This window comes from Ambystoma mexicanum, chromosome 6q (genome assembly GCF_040938575.1).
Source record: "Ambystoma mexicanum isolate Mex_15411 chromosome 6q, UKY_AmexF1_1, whole genome shotgun sequence".
NCBI classification, from domain to species: domain Eukaryota; kingdom Metazoa; phylum Chordata; class Amphibia; order Caudata; family Ambystomatidae; genus Ambystoma; species Ambystoma mexicanum.
In genome coordinates, this window is record NC_090937.1 from 653,092,258 (window position 1) to 653,111,849 (window position 19,592).

Here is a 19,592-nt window from a genome sequence, read left to right on the forward strand (position 1 = left end):
TCTTGTGGTTGACGAAGAATGTAGGTAGAACGATCTTTTCCACCAGAATGGCTTCAGACACGATCTTAGAAATTAATTTAGGGTGAGGTCCTAAAACGACCTTATCTCTGTGAAAATTGTTGAAAGGAGGTTAAGCAGACAAAGCCTGTAGCTCCCCGATGCGCATGTTTATGGGTTCATATGGCGCTCTCATTAATGCGGCCAGGACCGTCTTAAGACTCCATGGGGGAGCAATTTTCCTTTGTCAGGGAAAGGAGCATGTGAGTCCTCCGAGAAAAGCCTTAACCACTGGACACTAGGGAACGCTGAATTGGCTTGGTTGTGTAAGTGGCCACAGCTGAGAGATGGACCTTAATGGAAGATACTGCTAGACCCTCTCTAGCTAAGTGTAAGAGGTAAGGTAGCATTTGCTCTGCAGATGCCAAGAGGGGTTCTGTGTTAGTCTGTAGACACCAGGTTCTGAACCGTTTCCAATTTTTATAATATGTGCGTCTTGTAGACTGAGCCCTTGCAGCCTGTGGTATATCCCAGCGCTCAGAATCTAGCGTGAGGTTGTGGAAATTTCACTGCTAAGGAGACAGCCCCTGAGAGATAGACTGGCTGGGTTGTGGTGAAGTAGCTAGCCCTTCTGCTGAGATAAGAGGTAAGAGTGAGGTTGGAAATGGACCGGTTCCTCGATCGCTAGTTGAAGGAGCGTCAGGTACCCGATCTGGCGTGCCCAAATCGGGGCAATCAGTATCACGGTGCAGTGATGTTCGATCATTCTGCACAGAACCCGCGGGATCAAAGGTGTCCGTGGAAACCCGTAAAGGAATTTCCCCTTCCATAGTATGGAGATGCATCTCTCGGGTATACCTGGAAGCGAACTGATCGCATTTTGTGTTCTTGTGAGTTGCAAACAAGTCTATGCTGGGCTTCCCGCACATGTGGAATAGTCTGTCGAGATCATCGTTGTTGATCTCCCACTCGTGCGATTGTAGAAATGGCCGGCTGAGCTTGTCTACTAAGATGTTGTCCTTGCCGGCGAGATGCTCCGATCTCAAGTGAATTTTGTGGTGAAGTGCCCAATTCCAGAGTGGTTGTGCTTCCTGTGAGAGAATGCTGCATTTGGTGCCCCATGGTTTGTTTGTGTAGCGCATCCACGTGGTGTTGTCCGTCTGCACCGTCACCATCTGCCCCATCAGAACTGGAAGAAAGGACTTTAGAGCCCACCGAATGGCTCTGAGTTCCAGCACGTTTATGCGTAGGCAAGATTCCGTTGGTGAGCATATCCTGGTGGCCTGGAGATTGCCTAGATGAGCTCCTCATCCCGAGACTAATGCGTCCATACTCAGTAGCAGGGTGGACGTGGGGGATTGGAACGAGAGACCTTGGAGAAGAATGGGGCAATTGCACACCATCTGTGTGCCTTGTGAAAACCTGTAGTGAGACAAACAATGCCTTCCCATGACCCACTGTGTTGAGCCCATTGGTTGTCCAGCTCCTCCTGAAGCGGTCGCATCTTTAGTCCGCATTTTGGTATGCGGAAGATACAAGAGGACATCATGCCCAAAAGGGACTTGTATTGTCTGACGGTAGAGCTTGTCCTGTTCCCGAGCCACGCAATGAGATTTTGCATTGTTGTCCCTCTGTCCGACGAGGGGCGTACCCTGGGAACTTGAGATTCCTGAGCGCCTGAGATGAGCGGCTACCAGGGTTAGGCATTTCATGAACCCTCCTGGTGCAGATTTGAACCCGAATGGGTAGCACCTTGAACTGAAAGTGTTTGTTGCTAACTGAGAACCGGAGGTATTTCCTATGTGTTGTATGGATGGGAATGTGAAAAGAAGCGTGCTCCAAGTCTAAAGCAGAGAGAAAATTGTCCTTTTTGAGCCTAGAGAGAACCAAATGTTGGGAAGTCAATTTGAACTTTAGTCAGCAAACACATTTGTTGAGGGCCCGCAGATCTAGGATCGGGCACCACTGGGCATTTTTCTTTTGCACTAGAAAGAAGTGGGAGTAGAACCCCTTTCCCTGCTGAGGAGGGGGTACCCTCTATATGGGGCCTTTGGTAGTAGTTTAGTGGCTTTGACCTTTAACTGTTGCAGCCGCATGATGTTTTTCTCTGGTGGTGGGCGGGGTCGTGGTTTCTGAAGGAAGTCCATGGTGTGTCCCCCTTTTATCACTTGAAGCACCCATTTGTCTGATGTTATTGTGTTCCAATGGTCAAGGTGCCTTGAGACGTGTCCTACCGGGATTAGATGCGGCAGGAGCGTTGGGTAAGGGTCAATTCTTCTTCTTGGCCTGGCTCCTGCCTTGTCCCGAGCCTCTCTTGCCGCATTGATTTTGGTACCTGTTGTAACCTTGTTGGTACCTGCCCCCCCGACCGGTAGGAATTTGAGGAAGACGTTTGACCCTTGGGAAAATTTTCCATAAGATTTGTATTTGGAGCTGTTGCCTTGCAAGGAACAAAAGGAATGGTGGTCCTTTTCCTTGACCTTTAAAGAGCTAATCACTCTAGCTGTGTCAGTGTCGGACTTCATTCCCTTTCAGTGATTGTCGATCTTTTTGCCGAACAGGTCTTGACCATCGATGTGCATGTCCAAGATCTGGGCTCGGACCTCTGGCCTGAAACTGGTGGCCTTCATCCAGGATAGGCGTGTAAGGACTGTCCTATGTGCCATTTGCCTGAAACCGCAGTGAGCGGTGTCCATCGAGGTATCCATCATGTGGTCCGAGACTGCTTCAGCGTCTGTAATGATGGCCTTGGCCTCCAGTTGGAATTCTTCTGGTGCTTTGTCAGTTTAGACATGCAGAGCCATAGCTCTATCAAACCAAGCCATCATGGCCATGGTGTTGCTGGCCCTTACCGTTAGTGATGTCCTTGGGGCCAAACGATTCTAGCTTACATCCCTCCTTTCCTTATCTGGGCGAGTAGTGAGGTGGGAAGCCGGATTTTGCAGTCTTTTCCTTGGTGCAAAAGCCGGTTTTGGATGACCTCTGAGACATAAAGGGGGCGAGTCTGGGGCCTTGTACTTTTTCTCAGGTCTAGCTACTAGTGCTAGGGTGGAGAGAGGGTGGCGAGGATCTTTACACCTGCCTCCCAGATGGTTTCCAAAATAGGAATTGTAGTGATGGTGCAGCGTCATTTGTCCCTGTGTTCATAGAGAACCAACACCTTTTCTTCAGTGGCGACCTGAATCTTGAAAACGTCAGCGGACTTTGCCATGACTGAGTGAAAAGACAGCACATCGTCTGGGGGTGATGAGCCACCCGGTGAGTCCCGTTTCTTGTGTATCTCGATAGTCACCGACCCCCAGTCATCTGGGTCTGTGTCTGGCGAATCCTGTGGCATCTCCTCCTCCTCCTCTGGTTAGTCTTCCTGCTGTTGGAGTCAGAGAACGCCCTAAACGGGGTCATCAGGTTCCCCCTCTTCTTCAAACTGAACGGGTGATTCCGGGCCCATTATCGAAGGAGCTGATCTTGCTCTTTGGGGCGATGATCTTGGGGGGACACAGAGTGTTTCCACCTCTGAGCGCCACACGATGGTGTTCGCGCCCTGAAGTGGACTGGCGATGTGGTGGTGGGTGGTGAGGCGTGCGGTCCGTAGGAGACCTGCTCCAATCGCGGTGTGCAGGTTGTCTGTCTGTTGGAATATCTCGTCCTTTGCCTTCTGGTGAATTTGTCCATAATTCTGCGCATTGACTGTAAAAGCGCTGGGTCGAAAGGATCTGTAGCATCCTCCACTGTAGGTTGCCAGTGAGGGCTATCCTCCTTGGGCTGAACTGGTAAACGTCCCTCCCCCTATGAGATTTCCTCCTGTAAAATGATATCTGGAAGCTCATTCATTTCAGTGATTGGGGAGAGAGAGACAGCGCATTCTAGCCCTTCCAATTGTGAATGGACGTTTAAGGCCTCCTCTGGTTGAGGAAAATGCTCATCGAAGACTTCGGCAGGCGTCCCTTGCATAGATGGTGGTGTTAAACCATGTTCTTGGCCTGTCAACGGCCCTCCCGTTGACAAAAGTGGCTGCTTGGTGGACGAGTGCTTAGGCATCGACGAGCGTACTGTCGATGGGCTTTCTGTCGATGTCCTGCCCGTAGACGAGTGCTTGGTCGACGGTCTCATCTTGGAAGACTTAACCGTTGACGAGTGACGTTGACAAGTGCTTCATCGACGAGTGCTTGCTTGATGATTCCTTCGTGGACGAATGCTTTGTCGACGAATCCTTCGACGACAGTGATTTAGTCGACGAGGAAGCCGGTTTGGCTGTGGATGAAGGTTTAACCGTCGACGACGGTGCAGTTCTAGTAGATGGTAAAGTTAGGTTAGTCGTGGACGACCGCTTCGCGGACGAGTGAAGAAAAAGTTAAGTATTTACCCTTTTGTGGATCTCCCGTCAACATACCCTCCTGGGTTTTGGAAGGTTGATTAGAGGACTTTCCACTCCTCTTCCTGCCCTTAGATGGTGGAGAGTGTGCTCTGGCCACTGAAGAAGCTTTCCTTTTAGGAGCACGCTTCTCAGTGTGCCTGAAGGAGGTTGATGGCGCAGTCTTGCAGGATTCCTCATCTGAGGACATTTGTCTGCTCTCCGGGTGCAATAGTAGTCTTCTATGCCTGTCCTCCAGGGTTTTCTTGGTGAACGTTTGGCATATACTGCATGGCTGAATGTTATGAAGGTAAAGGCAGTAAAAGCAGAGTTTGTGTGGGTCCCTGATAAAGAGGACCTTCTTGCCATATTTGGAGCAGTCCTTGAAGATATAAGTCTTCTCTTTGACGGTGTGGCCTTGCTCTGCCATGAGGAGAAGTGAGTGACCCAAACACACAACGTTTCTGGGTGCAGAGAGAAAAAATACAGGCTTCTGAGAATAAAGCTAAGAAGCCCTAGTTAGAAGGAAGCTAAAAAAGCTTAATTTGGTTTGAAAAAGTAGAAATTAATCCTGAAAACAAATCGAAAAAGCTCAGAGCCGAGGAGGATTCCCCTGTACTGTAAGACACAGTGAAAAATCTGAAAATGGCTGACTCGGGTGGAGCCTAAGACCTGCCACTTAATTAGTTGGGGCCTAAAAGGACCAAAAGGAGGTGGAGGGACTCCACAAGTGAAAGGCTACACAAGCCCTTATAGGCACCTATGGATGTAGCTTTCTTTCCCAAGGGAAAGTTTTTGATTATATTATTATATTATTTTTTGTTATTTAATTTACAGAGGATTCCCAATATGACGTGGGATATTCAAGCATGTGAATCTATGAAAGATCAAATGCTGAAGAAGGCTATTCTATGATTTACTCCCTATTAAAGGTTCCAGTGAAAGGAATTATTGAATCGATTATTAGAGAATAGAGAAAACAGAGAAAAATAAAAAGGCAATTTGGCCCAATATGAAGTGGATCAAAATGTAAATCTGGTGGGGGGAGGGGGGGAGAACAAACACGTGATTCTAGCTAAAATAAACCTCTAGATAAATGCTTAGCCACAAACTAGCACTACGAGAAAAGAGAGCATGTAATCGGTCTAGAATCTGGTAAGAAAGAAAACATTGCTCCAATGTTTAATATGAGAGAAAAACCCATCACACATGATTGTATAGTTAATAAAATTCCATTAAGCAATAGATTTAGGGCCATAGTCACAGAAGCATTTTATAATGGCTCAAACCAATTGGAAATCGCTCTGTGAATCAGGCCCTTAGTATTTTAAGTCATCCCGATTTAGACGGTACAGACACAAACGCAGAGTGAGACGTGACCCACTTTGTTTGTGACAATTGAGAATACACATAGTCCACCAGTGGTTACAAATGGCTGATTCTGGATCCCCCACAAATAGTTATAAAACCTAAAACTCAGATGGTTAATGCCCATAAAAATATAAGTATACAACTATTAATAAAGTGTGCAATTATACGCCCAAACTGGTACTGCACATTAAATTGGAGTGCACAAAAAGGTTAGTTAGGGCCAGAGATCAGAATTGGTGGGGATGAGCGCAGAGTTTTAGTTCCAGGCAGCCAATAAAAAACCCAAAACATAAGCTCTATAGAGGACAAATGGGAAGTGAAAGTCATAATTGGGTAGGAGTGTACAGAACAGAAAGGCATTCAGCTCTGAATGAAGCACTTATTTGTACAATGCAGTCAGATGGAGGTACCGGGACGAGAAAGATTGCTCTATTGAGCTGATATAGTCAGTAATCGACAAACATTTGATCCGTAAATCCCCTACCAACTAGTGAACAGTAATCATCAGGATAGATGGAGTGAATTTGACACTGAGATAATTGTCTGTGAAGGAAAGGAGAGAGAGAAGGGTCATGCAGTAAGCAACTCGCAAAAAGGGGCGGTGTACATGACAAAATGTCCCAGAACTTTGCATAGGAAGTAAAGAGGGAGAAGAATCATTGATAAATAATTGCATGCATTGACTTGTTAAATAAAAGGTTTCTGGTTTGATCATTCGTGAGAATATTAGGGAATCACAGCATTTTATTATATCTGATGACCAGAATGTTGATCATAATTGTTTAAACGGGAAGTGCTCTAAAAAATGTTAATTATTTTAAATATTGCCCATAATAAAAAATATATATTCAAATTTACATCTTTTTTTTATTCCAGTGTAAAATGAGCAGCACATCTTCTCTAAAGTCCTGCTTTAAAGACCTTGGATGCATCCATTTTGTATACAGAAACTGTGTAATCTGTTTCTTTAATTCAATGCTCTCTGGGCACTAATCAATCATTAACCCCCTACTGGGAGCTTGCTGTTTATTTAACATTTAACAGGCGAGTTTGCCCTGCTCTTTCAAAAGGGACTTGTATGGTCCAATGGTAAAGGGTTAGCCGGTTCAGCCACGTGACTTGAGTTCGAATCCCAGCCAGTCTTGTTTTCTGGTTCACCAAATTTTGTTTTAAAACACTTCCTAACCAACTAACGCAGATTTCCTAGTGAAACTGACGAACTAGAATGTATATTTTGTAAAATAAATGGTGCTTTCTTAATTCAGTGGAGAAGCAAGTGACAAATTGTAACACACGTATTTAGCAATGTACATTATTTCCTAATTCGCTACCAAATCACAGCTACTGTTATGTTCTGCTGTTGTCTAGTGGCGGTTGTAGGCAATTGCAACAAAACACCTATATTAAAGCAAGCGCAGACAGACTCTTGCAAGTTTTATAGTGACACTTTCGAATGCCTTTTTCTCAAATGAAAAATGCCGGAAAAAAATGTCAAATTTTCATTATTTTTTATTTTATTTTTTTAATGGGGGGTTTCATTCCAACCCCGTTTTTTTTATTTACCCTTTTTTTCACTAAACCAAAAAATATATATAAAATAAAAAAGAAATATTCAGATTTTTTTTTCCAACTTTTTTTTCCCGACAAATTCGAAAATTTTACTGGATACCCTATTACAAAGCTTTCAGAAGGGCATTACAAGGCGCTAAATCACCAAGTGCACACCTCATTACCGGAATAAGACAATTCAACCATATCACCCATATGGAGCTACACTAGCTACATCTTCAAGCATACATCATGTTCAACATGGGCCTGCATCACCTACAAAGCCGTCACAACCAAAACACCAAGCTACTTGACAAAGAAACTCAACAACTCCACAGGCCAACACACCACCAGAAGCCACGTGATAAGCAGGCTGGAAACAAAGAACTGTAGAGGGAAAGAAACCAGGACACAGGCCTTTTCCTGCTAAGCATCATGTTTCCGTCACAAATTACTGTACCAAGAAGATCTCGCCAATCACGGTTTGCTCTCCACTTCTGGAGTTCCTTCCTCCCACGCTCCCCCTACCTTTCCAAGTTCCTCTTCTGCCCCTGCACTTTATTTGTAAACCCTGGGTACAGAGCTCCATCGCTTCCCAGCTAGGATTGCGCCTTATAAATCCTATACATATAAACATATATTTATGAAACCTTGCAGCATTAAAGGCAGGTCCTAAATCCATGCTGTTTTTAAGTTGGGAAAATATGAATGCCCAAATCGTCGCTTAACTAAGGGAAACATATAACAAATGGCATGAGGCACCGTGTGATTGCACAAAGTTCAAATTCTTCCCTAGTATTTAATATCCTTGGGTGATATGCATTACCAAGATGCACGAGTGAAAGGATTGAACAAGAATGACTTTAATATACTGTGTTTAATTTACTCAAGTAATAAAACATAGGATATTTGTTTCTTCTTTCGCAGTAAATTGCATAAACACACAATTTATGAGGCAACATGAACGAAATATTAGTTATGATGAATTTGTTGGTGGGGGAAAATGAAGGGTACAGAGATGAAATTTGCCACTAGTTTTTATCTCATCTCCTACGTACATTAAAAAGATAGATCAAAGGGAACTGGAATATCTCAATTTGATTTTCAAAACAATAAACATACTTAAATGCACGAAAGCAGTACCTGAAACGGTTGAAACACTTTGCTCGGGATCTTCAGATAGGAGTAGCTCATCAAGTGCAAGTTTTGAGGCATTGGCTTTTGCATCTTTCTTATTCTGGCCCAAACCGGTTTTGTACTGCATACCATCAATTACAGCACAAAACGCAAAATAGGTTCCAAAAACATTCCCTGAAAGAGATTACATATAAAAATATACGTTATGAAATAAAATACAATGTACACAATGTAAAGGCTAATGCTCCACAATAACTAGGCTGATCTCCTTCCACCGGATGCTCATTTGGCAAACTCCTGCAACATCTGCCACATTTTTACGGGACAAAAACTGTTTGAGCAGTTTAAAAATGGGTAAGGTTAGGGAATGCAAAGTCTAGTCATCCTGCTATTCACATGATCATTCACAGATTAATAGACTAGGGGCAAACAGAAATATGAGGACTGATTCAATTTCGCACCAGACAATAAAAGTCAATTATGAAACCTCTTTCACTTGGCCAACATTTTATAACACTAGGGAAGAATAGGTCCCTACTAGTCAGTGCATAAAAGCTGTAGCAAACAGTGACACCATCTACAGACGTGCTCACCCTAAAAAAATGCAATGATGTATCGGTCTAGCTAAAAGTACTTGAGACAACGATCTATGAACAATATGTTGTGCTATTTCAGTGTTTACTGTTAGTAATGCTTCAACAGCACAAGATAAAATGCTCAATTTAAAAAACCAAACAATTAAATGCTAAACCACATACCACACGAGGCAACCAATATTTTATTCAATAAACATCCTCAGTGTCCAGGACAAAAAACAACAACAAAGTAGGACTAGCACTAAGATCATCTAAAATACTAGCATGGCAGTGTATAAAGTGATAGCACAGGGCTGCTTGGCCCAGAAAAGCATTTGCTCTATGGCTTTCATACACATTCGAAAACAGTTGTGGTGTAAGATCAAGAAATGTGAGCATAGTTCTAAAATGCCAACAAAACAGCCATTTCCGATGGTTTAATGTGATGGTGTCCCTAAATTAAGGGTGTTCCCACATGTTATAACCGTCTATGCGCAAAAGCCTACAGGAAAGAAGGCTCATCTACTACCACCTACATTGAACATCTATCTACTGAATGGTACATCAGAAAGCAAATTAAAACAAAGAGTAGGTACAGGCAGAAAAGGACAGTAAGTGGTAAGGGGAGTGAGGAGGGTGCAATGTATGCGTTATGTGACAAGCAGAAGGGTACAGTGCAACACTGTCATTTAGTGCAACTGCAAATAGAAGCATCACTATATTGGGATGTCCTTGATTTTTTACGGAGCTGGTGGGGCATTCCAGACGAGGAAAGACCGTGGACTGGCAGCAGTCAGAATGTTTTTTTTTTTAATTTTATTTTTAAGTCAAGGCCTATTAAAAGAGAGCAGCCACCAGCTCGATTCACTCCATGAAAATAACCTAACGCCATGTTGTGCACACATGCCATAAGGTACTTTGATCTACTGAGAATAATTGGGCCAGTGTAAAGATTTTTATAGAATGTGGGGGTCAGCCCCAAGTGATAAATCCACTCCATGTTCTCAGGACAGCCATACAAAATACGCCGAATGTAATGAATCGAAGTATTTATTTACCTTGGCATTGGTTGTTCTGAAAATGTGGCGCCGTTGGGGCTCTTGTGGACTGGCTTTGGTGACCACTGCTGCAGAAGATTCTGCAGCAAAGTTAATAAATGTGGATGTTGCTGCTTAGGAATTTACTATCAATGTAACTGCAACAAATGTTCAAGTCCCTGAGGGAGAGGTGATCTGTAATCCACGGGTTGTGGGGAAACATGAAAATCACCAACATCCATCATCAAAAGCAAATATCTGGAAGCGGGGCCGAGATGGCATCAGAATCTGACATGCCACACTGGCTCTGGCTGATCACGAACCCTGGTAAAAAATCAGCACTATATAGAGTGGGTTCGCTGTGCAGAAGGAGCACAATAGCTGTGAAGGGGACCGGGAAGCAGCAAGTGGGGGGACTGTAGGGGAGCGGATGACCATGATTCGAGCCCCAGAAGAATGAAGGCATGCTCTGAAGCAGGAGTGTGTGAAAAGGGTGACGACTGGAGGAATCAACAGCTCGGAAAAAGCACAAAAGCAGCTGCAAACCAGGTCTGCTCTCTGCTATCTCCAAACACCAAAAAAGAATCAAGTACATTGTGCTTGTTAACGGAACCATTGCCTGACAGAGGGGATGTCCGAGTAAACTGCATATGAGAAGTTGCGGCGGTCCCAGCAGACCGAATCACAGTACTCCCTCCCGTAGGTTGGCTGATAGACTGACAGAGGGGACAAGCTGAGGGGAAGTGTGGCTTGACTTGTATATCCATGACTCTGAAAAGCAGGCTTAAACAATATAGCTAGAGCAGCCCATTATTCTAGAGGTGGCGGGCTGCCAAACCATCATCTTAGAAAGGCGATATTTTAAGACTTTGTGCAGGTGCGACCTATTGTAATTGAATTTGAAAGGAATCTGCACCCTGTCCCACAGATGGTTACCTTACAGAGGGTGCACCACGAGGTTAAGTTATGGGTGAACCCTCTATTTACTAGCAAAGAATTATCTGGACTGAGACTTAAGATCAGAGGACATGGTTAAAAAACGACCTAACAAAAGCTATACAGCAGAACACAAAGGAGAATTAATATTTGGGCTCACGGTTTGCAGGTTTGCAGATTGTGTGTCAGACCTGGCTTCTCTTCAAGCAAGAAACTGTGGGAATTGCAGAACAATGCGAGGACCACGAAAATCGATCTCGGAAGGATAGCGTCCACATAAAAATGCTGAAAAGCAGGTCAGAAGGGGAAAAGCTGCATTTCTCTCCTGTTTGCTATACTTTTGGGTGACCCAGTGAGTATGGTCTACAAGAAACATGGCACACAGAGTGGGGCCAGTGAGACATGAACGAGAAGAATGCCCGCACAACATCCTGGTGAAATTACAAACTGCGAACCATGAAATCAGTCAGGAGCAGGAAAAATAAATCTTTGCTAGTTTGTAGAATTCAACTTCATCGGGATTTGGCACGGAAAGCACACCGACACCCTGCAATGCGATGAAAAGATACCACTGAATGATTGTTTGATTCTGGTCTCATCATTCATATCGAACCCAGAATCTTCCTGGAGAACTTGCAATTTAGACACGATTGGCGCTTCATAGCAAACAATGTGACTGGCTCATTTTAATAATCAACAAAGCTACTGTGTCACAAACGCTAATGCGAGATAGTCAGGATCAAATGGAACAGATAAAAAACCATATGGCACTTGAGAATTATAACAAACTAGCCTCACTAGTAGCGACAAGAATGTCGGGGAACTGAACTTGAACAAGAAAATTATAAAATTGAAGAAGGATATCGCTGCCTTTACACAGAGAATGTATTAATTATGAACCTCTCCCGACATCACCTTTCGGCCGAAGAGAGCATTTTGCAACTTTTGTACCGACAGCTAGGTACAATCCCTTTCAAATAAGTGTAGAAATCATGCAACTCTTGAGAAAAATAAGAATAAAACAACATTTTGGACAAGAAGAACTAGCAGAAGCACACATTGGTACTGGTCTGCAGGTACCGTCCAGATATTTTACGCCACTGAGTAGCATTACACCTGTATCAGTCACCTTTGAAAAGCAGTACTAAAAAGGCTGGACAAATTGAAAAAGGACCTACCATTTGTCCATAACTACAGCAAAGCAGAAATTGAAGCTTTACAAAACCTGGCCAACAACCTTGACATTACCATAAAACCTGCAGACAAGGGTGGAGCAAGTGTGGTTATGAACTCCACGGATTACGACCAGATGGGTAAACAACTACTTTCTGATGTGTCCAGCTATCAGATTCTGGCTACGGACCGTACACAAACTATCAGAGCCATGATGGCCCCGATCATAGAAGAAGCAGAAGGCTACATTAGCCATAAAGAAGGCATTTTTCTAACACCTCAGCATCCCAAGTTACCTGCATTCTATGCCTTACCCAAAATGCATAAAGGGATTGTGCCTCCACCAGAGTGGCTTATAGTATTGGGCATCGGTTCAATCCTTGAACCATTGTCACAATTTGTCGACTTCTATATTAAGGATAAAATCCCAAGTACGGAGTCATATGTCAGGGACTCCACCGCAATGCTCAATCTCCTTAAGGACACGATCTTCAACGCATCCAAACAGTTTTTGTGAACATTGGACTTTGAAGCCCTCTATTCAAGGATCGCACAAAAAGCCATCTTTTTAGCCATACAAAAGTTACACATGACAAAAGACACCCTTGGAGATGTCCCTGCTATATCAATCCTCCAACTGGCAGAGATTGCCCTGAAAAAGAATGTCTTTATATATCAGGACGTTCTACGCACAGATATCAGTGACAGCAATGGGTGCTACGTTTGCGCCTAGTTTGGCCAACATTTAAGTAGACCAATTTGAAAAGGCATGGCTATACACCGAGGATAACCCCTTCAGCTATAACATCAAAACATGGAAAAGATATACAGACAATGTCTTTATGATCGTTCAGGGTACCCAAGAGCAACCGAATACCTTTCACATCTGGCTGAATGAGAGAAATCCACATCTAAACTTTACGTGCGACAGCAGCAAGCATAAGATACATTTTTCGTATCTGTAGATTATGGTCCAGGCTGGATTATTACACTCCTGTGTGTATAAGAAACCCATGTACTGTAACACTTTCCTGCTATTTGGGAGTTATCACACCAGGGCCCTTAGGGATAATTTCTCTTTTGGCCAATTCCTTAGTGTGAGAAACCTGAAGGTGTCTCATCTGCTATTCCCCGGGGATCTGTCATCCAGGTGGCCAGGACACAGCCATCGCTTTTAGAGCCAGTTCCTGGGGTGGACCAGTGTGAGAGGATCACATGGATGAGGGGTCTCAGGGGAGTAGAAGGGGGAAACCGAAGGGTGAGATGCGGTATCCCCTTCCTTTTAACACCTTTTCCCCATCCTACCAGGTAGGATACTTAGGAAATCAACCACCCCCCCACCCACCTTTCCCGACACAAACACTTTCTCACGGACAGCCCACCGTGACCGACAACAGACTAACACCACAACCGTATAACTGACCTGTCCCAGCACCATGATTAGGCAAGATCAGGCAATTACGGATCATTACACACACCCGACTTCCATCATACTTCCCCACGTGGATAAAAGGCAGAGCACACGAGCACACTCGGAGAGATGCAAAACACACAAGGAGACAGCAGTTCCCAGGTGTCAGTTTAATACCAGGATAAAGACGGTAAAACCAGTGAGGGTTGCCAGAAGGGAAGTACCCTTGAACTCTAAAGACCGTTATTTTCATGAACCTTGGAAAGTAAGAAACTGCAGACTAGGAATGAAGGCTGATCAAACCTGTACAGTTTGTTGGAGGCACCCGGGGCTCTACCACGTCGATAACACAGATGGGGAGGAGCGATTGCTGTTATGGTACTGTCCTTGGCTCCTACAACAAAGTGGCGTCGTCAGAAAAGACAGCACAGCAGGCGAGTCGGAGAGATGGATACCAAACTAGGTTGTGGTTCTAATCAAGGTTGCAAGCAGCAACTTTGTATAAAGAGAACAGTGTGAGAGGCGTTTGGGATGAGCGACGCAAATATAATTGAAAGCTATCAAGACTGATTGAACTTTTGGGATGTCAAGCAAAAATACCATATACAGAGTGGTCCAGCACCACGTGGGTGCTCCTTCGAAATTCCCGGTTATATATTCAGCTGGTGCTTTAAGTTAACAAGGAAGATTGTGATCAAAGTGGTCATACAACAGGTGGACCTAAACCCTGTGTACATTTGAAATTCTTCAATTGTTTACAGTACATTGAAATTCGTCCAAGCCCGGATGAGGGAAGACTAATTAAACAGGATCTGAGCCCGGCTGAGGGGGATCCAGTGTGAACCATGAGTCACCAGAGTAAGAATTCTCTGATATTGAACTGTGAAAGGGATCTGAGCCTGAAAGAGGGAGATCCAGGGTGAACACCCTACATGTGATCAGTGCAAGGAAAAGAACATTTGTTTTGTACACCAAGCCCTTTGAGTCGAGAGACTTGCAAGAGGAAAAGAGGCCTGGATACAGAAGGCCCACAACTGCGGAAATTGCACTGTATCCTTGTGCCGCAGAAGTCAGAGTGTGTGCTTTGCTCGAGTGCCCCGCCTTGCCCCATGATGAAAACATGCGTCAGGGAGGGCAACGGCCCGAGCATCCTGACATATCACTTGTGAACACTCCTTTCTTTTTCATGAACATTACGCCACATTATTTGTAAATTAGTGATAAGGATTGGCAATCGTTTTTTTAGTATAAATCCTTTTTATTTGACACGACTCCACTAGGACTGCTTTATTACGATTTGATGGTCCCATATTGTAGATTTAGGGTCAGATAGGAGTTTATCACACCCATGTGGTCATCTGTGTCTGTCTTACTATTGCCACCATGCATTCCTTACATTAGATGCAGGAAATCATGTTCAACTACTGGTATATACAGGGAACAGGGGGCACAACTCAAAAACCAGTTGAGGCAGAGAGGGTACCCAGAGAAAATTGTGAAACACGCTTTCAAACATGCACACAATATTCAGAGGGAAATTACCCTGGAGCAAAACAGCAGGGTCACTGAGGCATCCGACACAACAGTGTTTTTTAGCTATTCACCTTTATTTAATATAATATGATATATGAAAAGGCATGTATAACGTGCCTATAAACAAGTGTTTCAAGGTGCGACGAGGCAAGGGAGGGGGAACAGAGGAAAAACAGACAACGATCATACTAGGCCAGGTGTCATTCAGATCACGCAAGTGCATGGGAAGGTGGAATGGGAAAGTGAAGGGGAGGGACAGTGCAGTACATGGGATAATAGAATAAAAAAGCAATAAATAAAAATACGGCCAGCAGGTGGCAAATGCAAGGGTAGGTGCAGAAATCGGGTGTCAAGTGCTGGTAGGGATACAGAAACAGTCCCCAAGTGCGGGGGTTGCCAGGAAGGCAGTGCAGGCATGCGACTGGCGGGAGTGGGGCCTGGACACGAGATCAGAAGGTGGCCAGGTAACCAGTGCAGTTTCAGCCAGGAAGTCAGCAGGGGAGAGGAGGAGAAAGCAGAAGCAAAGAGAAAGGTTTTGAGGTGCTTTGAAGCGACTGACCCTGAGGGAGTTGGAGGCGTATGAGCAAAGAGCGCGAGAAGGCAGGTATTTAGGAAGAGAGAGTTGAAGTTATTGAGGCCCCAGGCCCCAGAAAGCTTTGGTGTCCGGTCAAAGGACCGAAAACAAAAGGATCGAATGCAATAGGGTCGTGTCAATAGGACCGAAAACAAAAGGGTCGTATTTTATTTTTTAAATGTATATTTTTTTTGGGGTTTCCGTATAGGAAGAAAACCTGGTTTTTACACCAAAAACAGGGGTTTGGGGGGACCCCCCCACAAAAAAAATTCACAAAAAAAATGCGACCCTTTTGTTTTCGGTCATTTTGATTCGACCCTATTGTATTTCGATCCTTTTGATTCAATCCTTTGACTTACAACCAAAGGCCTTGTGGATAATGCAGAGGGTTTTTAACTTAATCCACGCAGCCATTGGGAGCCAATGGAGAGATTTCAGCCCTGTAGAGATACGATACCTGGGCTTGAGGCCAAAGACAAGTCTCGCAGTCCTGTTCTGGATGAGTTGCAGAGGGCGGAGAGTAGAAGCAGGCAGATTTAGAAAGAGGCTGTTGCAGTAGTCCAGCCTAGAGAGAACCAGAGCTCTGGAGACAGTGAGCTTCTGGGGAAAGGAGAGGAAGGGAAGAATACCTCTGAGGAGGTGCAGCTGGTAGTGTGACTTGTTAGAGACATCAGAGATGTGAGGAGAGAAGGAGAGTGTGGAGTCGAAGATGACCCAAAGGTTTTTAGCCTCACAGGTGGGAGCAGGGAGAGGGCCAATAAAGGCCGGCCAGAGAGTGACAGGAAAGGATGGAGCGGGTGTGCCGATGAGGAGAATCTCTGTCTTACTGGCATTAAGGCAGAGATCATTGGCGGCACACCACTTCTGGATGCCGGACAGACACAGAGATGAGAGAGGGAGAAGAAGAGGTGGCTGAGGGTAGCCTGAAAATGAGCCGAGTGTCATCTGCATAGCGGTGGATGTTGGAGCAGAGCACGGCAATGCAGTGGGCAAGAAGTGCCAGGTATTGGTTGAATAGCCAGGGAGAGAGGTTAGACCCCTGCGAACACCACAGGTAGAGATCGAGATAGAGTTGAACCTGGGAGGGTTGATGAGAGAGGAAAGAAGTTAGCCACGCCAGGACCTGACCGGTGATACCCAGGTTATCGCGGAGACTGTTGAGTAGGATGCCATGGTTGACCGTGTCAAAGGCAGAAGAGAGATCAAGTAAGGTGAGCACACAGGGAGTGTTGGAGTCAAGGTTGGAGAGCAGGTCTTCACAGATGTTCAGGAGAGCAGTTTCCGTGCTACTGGCAGGTCTGAAGCCAGACTGGTGATCATGGAGACAACCAACAGATTCAGTGTGAAGATTGAGCTGGGAGATGGCCAGCTTTTCCAAGAGTTTGCCCAGGAAAGGAGTGATGGCGATTGGGCGATCGTTAGCCGGGCAGGACGGGTCGGCAGAGGGTTTCTTAAAAAGAGGGTGCACCAAAGGAGTGATTCAGGGGGGAAGGAAAGACTCTAGTGACGAAAGAGGTGTTGCAGAAGTCAGCCAGAGCAGGAGCCAGGGAGTCAATGTGGTCCTTGATGTTTTGGAGGAACAGAGATGAACCTGTTTTGACGAGACTTTCATAGATCATACTTGTCTAGAAACCTCGTCAGGGGAGAACAGGGGAAAGGCATAGATGGAGGGAGTAGAGGTGGCTGAAGAAGGGCCAGAGGAGGAGCAGGGAGTAGAGGGAGGAAGGGGAGAGGAGGAGAGAGAGAGGACAGGATGACCTGAGTTTTAGAGAGGAAATGAGAAGCCAATGCTGTGCAGAGGGCCTGGGAAGTGACAGGAGAGGTAGAGACTGCGGGTGGATTGGCCAGTTCCTTGCAGATTTTAAAGAGTTCAGCTGAGTTGTTAGAAGCCGCAGAGACGCGGCTTGGATGTAAGCTCTCTTCTTGGTGAGGACAGAGCCGGTATTGCCTTTGGAGCAGGCGGCAGGCCAGTTTGTCAGAGGATGCACATGAAGCACGCCATTTCCTCTCAGCCACCCTGCACTTGCATTTAAGGGTGACAAGGTCTGAGTCGTACCAGGAGTTGGACTTGGCTTTGGGCTTCAGGCGGATCCTCTTGACAGGGGCAAGAATATTGAGAGTTTCGGATATAGCAGAGTGGAGCATGGAAAGGGCTGTGTCAGTGTATAAGTCAGCCAAAGGGGCAGGATGAGGGATGAGAAAGCTGACACGCACTTCATGGGTCGGATGACCGATAATGTGGGTGGCAGTGATTGAGTTGGCTTGGCCTGAGGGGTAGAGAGGGTGAGCTGGGAGGAAAGGAGAAAGTGTTCACTCCAGGAGAGAGGAGTAGTGAGAGGGATAGAAAGGGGAAGGTCTGAGGAAATCAGAACATTAAGAGTGTGCCCTGCAGAGTGAGTCGGGCCAGAGGGGAGAAGAGAGAGTGAGAGAGAGAGAGAGTGAGAGAGAGGTCACGAAAGAGTCCAGAGGAAAAGCAGGAAGCATCCAGGTGGATGTTGAAGTCTCCAAGAAGGAGGAGTTGAGTGGTCGAGACCAGGAGGGAAGAGGAGAGGTCCGCCCACTCAGACAGGTAGGAAGAGATCTGACCAGGTGGCCGATAGATAGTAGCCACAGTAAGGGAATTACTAGTAGAGAGCCTGTAGACGAGGCATTCGAAAGAGGAGTAGGCCTGCGTAGGAATGACAGAGGCAGGAATCCACTCTGGGAAGATCAGGGCTACACCCCCTCCGGAATGGTTTGATCTGGGCGCGGAGAGGATCTTGTAGCCGTCAGGGAGGAGAGTGTCAAAGCTCGTGACAAAGCTGGCTGTGAACCATGTCTCGGTGAGACCGAGCACATAGAGGTCAAGTTCCTCCAGAAGGCGGCAGATGTCTGAGCGAGAGTTAAGAGTGGCAATATGGAGAAGGTTGCTGTCCTTTAAAGACTTCCGGGGAGGGGTACAAATCAGAGGTATGCCATGCGGAGGTGTAGAAGAAGCCCGAGGCGGGGGCAGAGAGGGAAGGAGGAGAGTGCAAGTAGCCCAGGAGGAGGCAGCAGGAGGAGGCGAGTAAGCCGTGGAGGGGAAAGAGGAAACTGCAGGAGAAGAAGGAAATTGATGAGGTGCAGGAAGCCTCTATCGAAGAGGAGAAGGTTGGCCTGAGGGCCTTGGACCAAGAAGGTACCATTCAAGTAAACATTAATGATGACCTTAGAGGAGTGGAAGGAAGCCAGAAGGACCTCCTACCGGGTGCCACCATTAATGGGAGAGGAGGAGAAGGGAGAGAGCATATGTAGGGTCCATAGATCTGGTGAGGGAACGTCATTCCCTGTAATACCCTCAAACAGGAGATCATAAAACTTTGGCCTATAGAAAATGCAGGAAAAATGCCCCTAAATAGACCTAGATTTGCGAAAAAAAAACAGAAAATATCAGGGACAAATTAGTCCACACAGTGCCTGAGATGAGTACGGCAACTGAGGACACCGAAAGTCAGAGTACCCTATGGACACAGGGCAGAGCCATGGGGCATGCACCCGGCAGATCATTCTCTGTATGTAATCAGACACGTAGGAGTAAGAGCATGGACATTGGATGGAAATTGCCTTGAGTTAAAAAATCCTTCACCAACTGTAATGAGTCGTCTATTTGATAACTTGCCCATGCTCACTAAAATATGTGAGTATGAAGAAACGGTGAACTGAGCATAAATCGGTTATAAGAACTAAATGCCTGACAGCACCATTGGTAGAACATTTTGACAGACTTGGCCATACAGCACAGGATCTACTATGGACAATACTTGAAAAAGTTAAACTACCAAGAAGGGGTAGAAATCATAGTGAAATGCTCTTTAGCAGAGAACAATGGATTTGTAGGCTTAATTTGCATGTCAGTGGGCTACATGAGAAGATCCAATGGAACCAACTGGCGATGGAGAGTAGTTCAGCATCATTATCTAGTGTCAAATGG

General features: G+C 45.5%; 1 protein-coding gene across 1 annotated transcript in view; it reads right to left on the reverse strand.

The window, feature by feature from the left end:
* Positions 1-19,592, reverse strand: part of ADAD1 (adenosine deaminase domain containing 1) — a 1,643,060-nt gene that overhangs the window by 1,457,534 nt on the left and 165,934 nt on the right. The window contains exon 4 of the mRNA XM_069631143.1: positions 8,411-8,578. Coding sequence (XP_069487244.1) covers positions 8,411-8,578 — 168 coding nt within the window. The remainder of the gene's footprint in view (positions 1-8,410; positions 8,579-19,592) is intronic.